This window comes from Nannobrachium achirus, assembly GCF_963921795.1.
Source record: "Nannobrachium achirus genome assembly, chromosome: 23".
In the NCBI taxonomy this organism is placed as follows: Eukaryota; Metazoa; Chordata; class Actinopteri; order Myctophiformes; family Myctophidae; genus Nannobrachium; species Nannobrachium achirus.
In genome coordinates, this window is record NC_137830.1 from 26610655 (window position 1) to 26621978 (window position 11324).

The 11324-nt window shown below is 39.7% G+C and overlaps 1 protein-coding gene across 1 annotated transcript in view; it reads right to left on the minus strand.

Annotated features, from left to right (window-relative positions):
- LOC308308448 (uncharacterized protein) overlaps window positions 1–11324 on the minus strand; it is a gene marked incomplete at its 3' end in the record, with an annotated part of 42458 nt that overhangs the window by 5845 nt on the left and 25289 nt on the right. The window contains exons 14-20 of the mRNA XM_080753864.1: window positions 11014–11087; window positions 9727–9882; window positions 9464–9566; window positions 7601–7617; window positions 6640–6916; window positions 4312–4343; window positions 2976–3051 (exon numbers count right to left, since the gene is read on the minus strand). Of these exons, the coding sequence (XP_080609990.1) occupies window positions 2976–3051; window positions 4312–4343; window positions 6640–6916; window positions 7601–7617; window positions 9464–9566; window positions 9727–9882; window positions 11014–11087 (735 nt within the window). The remainder of the gene's footprint in view (window positions 1–2975; window positions 3052–4311; window positions 4344–6639; window positions 6917–7600; window positions 7618–9463; window positions 9567–9726; window positions 9883–11013; window positions 11088–11324) is intronic.

The following is an 11324-nucleotide window of genomic DNA, read 5'->3' on the forward strand; positions in this document are numbered from 1 at the left end:
GGACATACTGGGTCAGTCTCACGTCACGACATATATGATGTCAGTCATCTCCATATTTGGGGAAAGTTGTGGGTTGCGCTATATATTCATATATAGAGCTGGCTATACTTCTACATCTGACATCAAAAACTCCAGATATGGATATACTGTAGCTCCTTGTATGAATATCGATATATAAGTCAATATGGAAAATTAATTCGCTATTAAATTAATATATCAATTAAACTATACCAGTAAGACACCTAAGGGGCGAGAAGCAACCTCGCCCTAAAGGGGGAGGTCGCACACATGGGCTTGTACAAACTGCTGGGCGAGCACTGGTGCTTTAGCATGGGATTAACTTTGACCAAAAAAAAATAAAACAGACACATTTGTTTGTTTAAGTTGGACAAAATGTGGCCAAATTCTCCCAAATATGGTGATAAATGACATCGGACGTAGACATAATTCATTTGCACTGACCTGTTCTGACATCACGACACCTCATCCCAGCTCAACAGAAGGATATAGCTACGGGATAGAGCATCATATCAGTGTGATGTGTCAGAACAGGTCAGCTACATCCTTCTGCTGAATGATATTGATGACATCAGGGATCGCCATATATGGGGCTATATGTCCATATATGGGCCTATATCATCCTTCTGCTGAGCTGGGATGAGATGATGTTAGAAGAATAGGTCAGCTATATTGTCATTGTAATGTCAGAGTGAAAAACGGCTCTGCTCTGCGAAACTCTGTCTGATCGTGTTGTCATGCTCTTTGGAGCACGGGTAGAGAGACATGTTTGGGAATGTTGTTAAAGGTTAACGCCACGTTTATTTGATATCTCCGACATCTGATATCCATAGTTTCGCTTTCAAGCAGGAATGAGTACATGAATATTAAGTTAACTTTAACTCCTATATGTCTGAATCCTTGCTATTGCATCCCAGCAGTTACGTCCCATTGCTAAATTAGAGCGACAGACAAGTTGGAGATAGCAGAGGGGGTTCTGAGATAGTGTACACTGTCTACACACCACCGTCACGAGTACTTGCTCGTAGAATTGCAGACTGATACGATCTCAATGCGTCAAAGATAGTTACCAACAAAGATGGGGTTGGAAGTGGGCGGAGTTAACCCCTGAATCGTTAACTGTGAAGTCACTATCTGTGTCTAGTTAGTATAGAAATCTCTTTGAGCAGACATACCCCCCTCCCATATAACAATTTCTCCTCAAATTCGCACAAATTAGGCAGATGATGTTTTGCATTAAAAATTACAATAAATCACCAAAAAGCAGCATGCCTACACATACATTCTCCTTCACCAGCGGGAGCATGCGCTGATGGTTCTAGAGGAATCGTCGCTACAGCTAGCTCAGTCTCAGCTTGTGTAGAAGGACCTAGAAGTTGACATAAGAGGCATTAGGATAAATAATAACCACCACCATGGTTTTGTGAATCTTTCCAAGGGTTTTCCCATTGGATGACTTAAGTTTCCATGGTAATATAACTACACACATGACATGACGTCACAGGATTATCAGCAGTATTTGATTAATGTTCACTTCACATTAATGAATTAATGAGCACAGCTCACTTCACACAGGTGTGATTTATTTTTTCCCTGCCACATGACACAAGCACACTGCACATTTAAAACTAGAAGCAATGCTCTTCTGAGCACAGGTCTCCACCAGGTCAGTTAGGTTATTGAGGCCTCCTGGTAGGGCTATAATAGGCCAATGTGCCATGTCTTCTCCAGCCTTTCACGGCAATCGGATGCTGCAAGCATGATTTGAGGCATTTTGATCCAAAAAAGTGTTTGCAAAGGTCAACCTGCTGGTGGCACTATAACAGGCCAATGTGAAAGGGCATTTGTTCCTTGGCTTAGTGAATGTGCAAGGAAATTGCAAGCTGCATTCATGAATTGAGGCATCTTGTTCAAAATGGACCAATTCTGAAAACTTTGGAAGACAATGGTAGCCAATTAGGATGGAATATGGTTGGAAAATCTGAAGGAGTAAAATCTAAAAATGTGTTTTACTGGCCTTCTGGTGGCGCTGATGTGAAAAATGCAAGGTTTTTCTTTGGCCTCTAGGGAGTGTGCGTACAAAGTTTTACACTGATCGGTGGAGTTATAGGTAAAACCACGAATCGGCCTGTTATAGCGCCACCATGAGGCTGATTTGAGAAATTGGAAGTGGCATTTCTTCCTCGGCCTATTAGGAATGGGCTTGGACAATTTCACCAAAATTACACGCTGTGTTCATGATTTGAGATTGACCAATTCTGCAGACTTTGGAAGACAATATTAGCCAATCAGAATGGAAAATTGGACAGATTCATGTTGTTCACATGACTGCAGAGATACTGTTTTAGGACAAAATCTGTAGGAATAATGTTAAAAAATGTGTTTTGCTAAAATTAACCTCACAGGGCAAAATGGTCTCGGCAATGCCTTTCTGCCTGGCGGAGACAAAAATGGTCTATCTTTCCATAATGACAGTTCAGCGACGAATGAGGACCAACCAGGACAGCTAAAACAATTCAATCATGTCGATCTCAGGATCCACACGGAAGGACATGGGTCCAATGTGGAGCTTCACGTGGCCAGCCTTTTACACATCAGTCATCTATGATGTCAATCGTCTGATATATACCGGTATCTATGATGTCAGTACAGTATGATTACAAATGTGGGCAAGGTGTAAGCCTAATCAGAGCCACCTGATTGCCATTATAAAATATAATATTTCAAAAAAGTATCAAACAAAAGTAGTGGTACTTTTGTGGCCTATTGACAGTATGTAGGCCTACAGTACGAAGACATTTGTCAAAGATCGGTTCAGCGGTTTTTAGCGGGATTAGCAAGTTTTTAGAGGGATTAGCTTCCAGACACACAGACGCACGGACACACACAAACCCTCTAAGACAGCTAGACTACTGCGGAGCCACACCGAAAAAACACAGCTTCAGGAGATTTCTGACCTCTGGTGACTCCGTCTCCCTCAGTCCGGTTTCTGTTGGAGCAGTTCTGCTGTGGTTTGCTTCGTAGATGTTGCTCCTGGAGAATGGAGACAGGTGGTTGAGGGAGTTAATAGCTTGTTGAATTATCGGATCAAAGCAATATCCAGGGACTAAAGAAAATAAAATATCTCAGTACTGAAAGTGTTTGTTACAAGACACGTTAACAGTTAGTGACTGAAATGTAATCCATGAAAGCAATGATTTAATTCTAAATTACATAAATATCACACAGCTTGCTCTAGATTACTGTACACAGACGAGGTAGGTTCACTCCTCGGACACATTCTGTCAATTAACAAAACTTTGTTACTGAATATAACATGACACTTACCATGTTGTCATTATCTGGATCATTCATTGTCACAGCAGTTTGATGAGAAGCGTAGGGTTCCAACCAATTCAAACGTTGGAAGATTGCCAGATCAGCACCGGTCCGCTGCTCCGGAACTTTGTTGTGGGCTCTCATGAAACGGTCGCGCAAGCGCTTCCATCTTTTCTTACAGTGTTCCACGCTTAATTTTAAAGAGCTGGCGATCTCATCCCAGCTGTTCTGGTAGATTCTGCACAGCAGTGGCAAATCGGGCATCTGATTGGCAGCATGCAGGTGCTTCCTGACCAACTCACAGAGTGCATCTTCAACACTTCTCGGACACTGCTAATGATACAGCATCATCGAAACGTCTTGCCTTATTCTTCTTGGAAACTGCAATTGATAAAAAGTTGAGGATAAAGTTAGTTGAGTTGAAGTTGTCTTTCTCATTCTGGCTCTGGGGCTTCGTGCAGCCCAAAGACAATGAAAATGTACACAGACTCACAGAGTACAGATGAGTCCACATCTGTATCATTATTTGTATGAATGGGCCTTTCCTGCAAATTCACACCCGACATAAAGTATGGATACGGAATACAGACAGGGCTTCTCTGTCCATACTCTGTGTACATGTACTGTATGTCTATCCATCGACTGCACAAAGCCCTAGATAGGTATGGGACGATATGAAAATGTGCCAAGAAATAGCAGATCTACAAGCACACAATGTTGTGTGCTTGTAGACATTTGATAGAGTGAAAAAATATGTATATTATATGTACCTTTTTACCAATTATAGATAAGTGGTACTGGATATGCAGCTAGGCAAATAAAAGGTGAATTGAACCCAGTGCATGACAGAGGACGATATCACGATAAATTAAATCTCCACGATACGATTATCGTGAGTGTTTTTTTTTTTTATCACGATAGACGATAATATCGCTTATCGTCTCATCCCTAGAGCTGATATGTACAAAGCAGTACCAGATGAAACTGTAGTGGGCTGTACTGGTCCCCTGCATAACGGACACCACAAATGTTACAGAGCCAAGTAACACCAATGCTATGTATCTATGACAAAGCCCTGGGTGTGTTTAGAAACTGCAGGTTAATTTTACTTTGCAGATGTGTTAATCTGACCATGAAAAAAAAACTGCAGATAACAGCAAATATTTAAAAAAATTAGACCGTTTTTGGTCTGTGGAGCAGTTCTGCTGTGCTTTGGTTTGAGGAGATCAGTATGGATGATACTGATTCTGAACCCAGGAACCTGGGATGGTGGAACAGTATTTATGAACAAGATTTATTGTTCATAAATAAAATAAATTCATACCATGCTGTGGCTTTCTTGTAAATTGTTTGCACTACAACAGATTAGAATTGCAATCGGAATTTGACTGGCCCTTAAAGGAGTAGTTCACCCCCAAAATAACTTTTTTTCTATTGATTACTCATGCCATGGAGACTGGAGTTCAATAATATTTTTAGTTTTTTTGTCACATTCCTAATACAAAAATTTGAATTCGAGTAAATTTACCCCCATTGATTCCGGATGGGGACCCGTTTTGAAACGGGGGTAGATTTTTTGTCTTAGGAATGCGACAAAAAACAAAAGATATTATTGAACTATAGTCTCCATGGCATGAGTAATCAATAGAAAAGAAATCAATGTGGGGGTGAACTACTCCTTTAAAGGAATTTTGACTTGGTGGCTTGCTTACCGTAATTTACGTCAGACTCAACATGGCAAGTAAAAATAAATAAAAATAAAACAATATAAAATAAAAGGTCAAACAATCATTTGGTTGGAAGCATTGAAAAAGTATGTGCAATAGTTTATGGGATGTATAGTTCCTTCACTCTTGAAACGTGTACACAGTTGTACTGTGTACACACACAAGGTGTGTTTCATTGTTTTTTAGTTTTTTGATATAGAGGGCAATAATAATGTATTAAGAATAGGGCTGGGACTCGATTAAAAAAATAATAATTAGAGGCTTTGTAAATAATTAATACAAATTAATCAAAATTAATCCATAAAAATATGTGAACTGAGAAGCAATTTTATTTCAGTTAAAACACATTTTGGTATACGAGTGAGTTTTATAAATAAAAATAGCCCATCCACCGGGCTGAGCAAATAAACGGTCTCATCGGCAGCTTCTCCCATTGCGTGCACTGGGGTTTGTTGACTGTTGGTTGGTAAACCGCTATGATCAGTATGCCTGAAACTCGTCCAAAGAGAAAGGTTCTATGGTGCATAAACTAAGCGTGATTAAAATGTGTTAATTTTTAAATCACGTAAATTTTCTGTAATTAGTCAAGAGTGGTGATGGGCAATCCGTTCATTTCAGTGAACGAATCACTTTGTTCACATTCACGGTAATGATCCGTTCAAACGATTCGTTCACGTTCACCGTTCATAGCGCGATCGTCCCGTGAAAAACACAATCGCAGTTTTTATTACGGCGCGAGTACAGCCCCGCCCTCCAGTCCTCTGTGCCGGGGGCTATTAGGGGGAGCGGGCGGGGGTGTGAACGAAACGTGAACGACACATTTCAGGGATTTGTACGAATTGTTCACGAGCGTTGCTAAGGATTCGTTTCTTATGAACGAATCACTCATGAACAACACATCACTAGTCAAGAGTCTGGCATCACTCTCATGCCATATCAGTCAATAATAAATAATATTCACAGAGTTAGAAGCAGAAGTAGCTGGATTAATATACTGAGGTAATTTGAATTTGGTTAAATATTTCTCTACATGTATAACAGGTGAGTATGGGAAATGGGTTTATCTACAACGGGCAGTTCTTCGAGTTACTGCAGTTCTCTATGGACAATGGTAAGCTCTACAGGAGTTATAATTTATGTCTACAGCCAGTTGGAAGAACGGCAAACAAACACGTCTTTTCGGCCGATGAACTCAGCTAGCGCATACTCCTGTTCCTTTTTAATTGTTGTAATTGATTCCAACTCTGAAATAACTTCACTTATTGTTTGTTTTATCGTTTCAGCGTCAACTGTTACACTTGTTGCATCGAGCCGAGGGCAGTCATTGTTGTTTTGAAAATGCTGCAGCATGCATCTACGTCACCATCTACACATGGACCAATCAGGGAAAGCTTTTCACTTGTTGTGCGGACAGCAGTTGAAACACAGTCACTGATTGGCCCCGTTCAGAAGATGATCGGGGCCAATTTCTCATACTCGCTGCCTATACGCTCAAGTCCAGACCTGATACTGGGGAAGGAATGAGTGAACGCAGTATCAGGGATGGCCCTACTACTACAGGCTACTACTACCCTACCTGAACACCTCACAGAAGACGAGATGTTTGGCCCTTTCTTCAATTCTGTGGTTTCATTCCTTTTCCTTTTTGTTTCACTGCAGTCCTCCGGAACCCATTCTTCATCACTCTGCTTCCCCTCAGCACCCTCCTCTTCCTCAAGGCTGTGATCAGACAGTCTGTCTTTGTCCTCCTCAGTCCTGTGTGGTGACAGACCTCCTGCGTTGGGCCCAGACCTCCTGCACCTCTTTCTGTTGGAGCAGTTCTGCTGTCGTTTGCTTTGTGATGGATGTTGTTCCTGGAGAATGGAGACAGGTGTTTGAAAGAATTAATACATTGTTGAATTATTGGATCAAAGCAATATCCAGGGATTAAAGAAAAAAAAAGAAGAAAGAAAAAATAAATCTCACAACTAATCATGTTCGTTAGGCCAAGGCCTAGGGGGCCTTTGTTACAAGCCAAGTATACAGTTGGTGACTGAAATGTAATAATTGAAATCAATGATTTAATTCTGAACAAAATACATATCGCACAGCTTGCACTACATTACTGTATACATATGAAGTACTGTAGATTAATCTGAATATAACATGACACTTACCATGTCATCATTATCTGCATCATTCATTGTCACAGTAGTTCGATGAGAAACGTATGGTTTCAACCATTGCAGGCGTCGAATGATAGCCAGATCAGCACCTCTCCGCTGCTCCGGAACTTTGTTATGGGCTTTCACGAAATGTGCATGCATGAGCGTCCATTTTCTCTTACACTGTCTCGCACTTAATTTTAAAGTGCTGCCGATCTCATCCCAGCTCTTCAGGCAAACGTCAGTTTTTTGGTTTTTGCTTTTGTGCAGTGGCGATGTAGCATCATACAGATGAACATGGTTCCTGACCAACTTACAGAGCGTATCTCTAAAACATCTTGCAGTGTTGTTCTCTGAAACTGCTAATGATAAAGCATCTTCCAAACTTCTTGCCTTGTTCTTCTTGGAAACTGCAAATGATAAAGTTAAGGTTAAAGTTGAGTTGAAGTTGTCTTTCTGGCTCTGGGGCTTCATGCAGCCCACAGACAGAAATGTATACCGAATACAGAAGAGTCCCCATCACTATCATTATTGGTATGAAAGGGCCTTTACTGCTCATACATACCCAACATAAAGTATGGAAAAAAGGAGTACTGTAGTGAGCAGTAGACACCACAAATGTTACAGAGCCAAGTATAAAAAACACCAATACTATGTCTCTGACTATCTGTAACAAAGCGCTGGGTGTGCATAAAAACTGCAGGTTAACTTTACCTTGCAGATGAGTTAATCTGACCATGAACAAAAGAATTCAGCAGCTATCTTGGTTACAACATTGAGCTAACAGTGAATATGTTTTTCCTGCCTGTTATTTACGTAGACATTATTCATAAATGAAATTCTCCTTTGTACCAATCATGCTGTGGATTTCTTATAAATTATTTGCACTAAAACAGATTAGAATTGCAATGAGCATTTCACTGGCCCATACATTTGCACCTCGGTCCTCCAAGAAATTTTGATTGGTGGCTTGCTTAATTTATGTCACACTAAACATGGCAGATAAATTGTTAAACTCGCAAAAGAAACAATGCATCTTAGGTTAGCATAGTCCAAACTCAGAGATGGAGTATATGGTTGTTGAAAAACAATCATTTGGTTGGAAGCATTGAAAAGGTATGTGCAATGGGTTAGGGATGTGTTGTTCCTTCACTCTTTAAATGTGTACACACAGTACAACATCACATTTGTTGGTTTCTCTTTCATGATTCATCAAATAGTGGGTTGGCTTCTTTCCAGGCTTTAAAATGTTGATATACTGTAAGAAGTTTCTGAAAAATCTATGGAGTAAATGAAAGGGAAAATTCACTTCTGGTACTTCCGGCGCCATAAAATTCAGGGTATGGCATCACTTACGCCATATAGGTCAATTGCCAAATAACATTTTGGCAATTAACAGAGTTAGAAGCAGAAGTAGCTGGATTTATGTACCGAGGTAATCAGAATTAGGGTCAATACTTCTCTACATGTATAACAGGTGAGTATGGGAAATGGGTTAATCTACAACAGGCAGTTCTTAGTGTTACACAGACCATCAGAAACAAACATACGTTGTCGCTCACCAGAGACAGCAACTTGGGAATGAGATGATGGTTCTGCTGATTGTGTCATCGATGCAGCTGTTTCAGGCTCAACTTGAGTAGAAGGACCTGATTAGACATAATAACCAGTCAACTGTTGCCTTATAATGTATCCAAGATGTATTCATTTTGGGTGAGTAGTATTGTGTGTATTTGTGTGAAGGTCCAATATAATGAAAATGTCCAACACGGATAGTCATATACAGTATTATGTATACTGCATATCACCCAGAATGGTTAATGTCAGGAAGAAAATGAGAATCACTTTTTAGCATTGAATTAAATGCAATAAGACTTGTCATCCTTCTACTAATAATAGTTCTTAAGTTATGTATGCATTAATTAATAATTGACCATGACCTCTGATGACCAATACATCAAATAACTAAACGAGTTAGATATATAATATGTTAAATGTAGTTATCTATAACTTTCTTGGCTCCATTTATGAAACCAAGAAAATTGCAGCAAAAATGTATAAATAAGTTTGTTATTTCCAGCACGCTTTTAGTGGACAAATATGCTGACGGCTTGACTCAGAAAGTAGAAAATAGACACAGAAAGACAGCCTGATAACAATAGTTTCAAATTCACCTCACGGTTCAACTAATGCGTGTACAAGAACAACTGCATGCAACATGATGCATTTTAAACACAGTATGATTCTACAACATACATTCTTTGGCACGCCTCTGCTGCGTGTGCTGGTCTACCAGTTTCTTTAGTTGGGCTGGATCAAACCCGAGGAGAGAGGATGAAGCACTGAGCAACTCTGCTTTCTGAAATGAAACAAGGGGAACATCATTGTGTATCTACAAATAAAAGTGGTAAAAAGGTACATCAAATTGTGCTCTATACACAAGCTCACAATTTAGTTGAGTTACTGAACCAAAGCAATACACAGGGATTAAAGCTAATAATAATAACAAAGAAACTGACTCTGTCATCATTGGGCACGATGGAGGTAGTGCTGTTCAGTGTAATCTTGTAGTCTTTCTTCCCCGGGCTGAGAGTTATACAGGCAATAGGAACTGCTGGGGTAGGAGGAGGGGTCTTCACCAAAGATGCAGCCATGCAGGAGACTCCAGAGCGCTTCTGAGGAGGTCCAAGAACATCATGATTCTCCATTTGCACACTTGTAATCCATGGGTTTAATAGAAAGTCCCCTTCTTGAATTCTGTCTTGTATTTATATTACCGGTACATATTAGGTAACTCCTTCTTCTGATGTCACTCCTGTCTTGAAAATGTGTAAACTTTTTGAGTGATGTTATCCAGGTTAGATATCTCGGACAATATAATGTCGAAACAGAGGTCATAAAAAGGTCAACAACAAATAATATATTATGATGTCAAAAGGGTTATCGCCCTTTCATGGAAAAAGACAGGGAAACCTAGCATCGCTCAGTGGTTTAAGGAACTGTCTTTGTGCCTTCCATTAGAAAGAATCACATACACTCTCAAAAACAAACAAGAGCTATTTGAGAAAATATGGGGGAACTTTATCCAGTATGTCAAGGGCAATGATCTCTCTTATTTAATGGAGGAACCAGGTGTGGGGTAGCTGCATTTCCTCTGCAGTCATTTGTCCGGCCTTACGGCATAGGACTCTGGGTGTAAATAGTATATGTGCTCTTTGTATAATAATTATTTAATACTCTTATGTGTCGTGTTAGTGTCAGTTTTTTTTTTCTCTCTCTGTATGTTGTTGTATTTTCTTTTTTGCTTGTTTCGTCTGTATGTAGCATATTTTTGTCCTGTATATGTTGTTTTGTATGTCTCTTTAAAAAATGAAAAACAAAAATAAACATATTGTTTAAAAAAAGATATATATATATTATGATGTCAAGCGAAGCATGACCAATCGTGTCTGATTGGACATTACCGTATATTGGCCGAGATATCCAGCCTTAAAACCCGGATAACATCACTCAAAAAATTGACAAAACAAAGGTTCACTTTGCTGGCAAAAACAAAAGTCTCTGACCAAATGAAACGGTGTGTTGCCTATAGCAACCACACTAGTAATTCATTTTTTGTTAGGCCGAGGTATTTGTTACAAACCAAGAGAATAATATGCCGGCCTATATGGAAAGTAAAGATTGAAACAGTTGTAGTGACTGTTTTCAGTCATTTAATCCATGAAAGCCTCTTTTGTTTTGTTTTTACATTCTGAATGACATAATATTATACATGTACAGAAGAGGTAGGGTCACTAGTTAGTTACTTGGGAATGAGATGATGGTTCTGCTGGTTGTGTCATCGATGCAGCGGTGTCAGGCTCTACTTGAGTAGAAGGACCTGATTAGACATAAGAGACAATCCATTATATAATTTTAGAGATCGGTCAGTCAGTCAGTCAGTCAGTCAGTAGGTCAGTCACAATGCATTTCCACCTTTATCTCTTCAGCAACTGATCCCAATTTCCACATGGCATTGGCCATTAGCATTATACAGAGGCTGACGGAGCCCGATTTCCATTTCCACCAAATTCAAGCTATTTAATCGCGTTTTTAGACCACTTCTGTTCAACTCAAC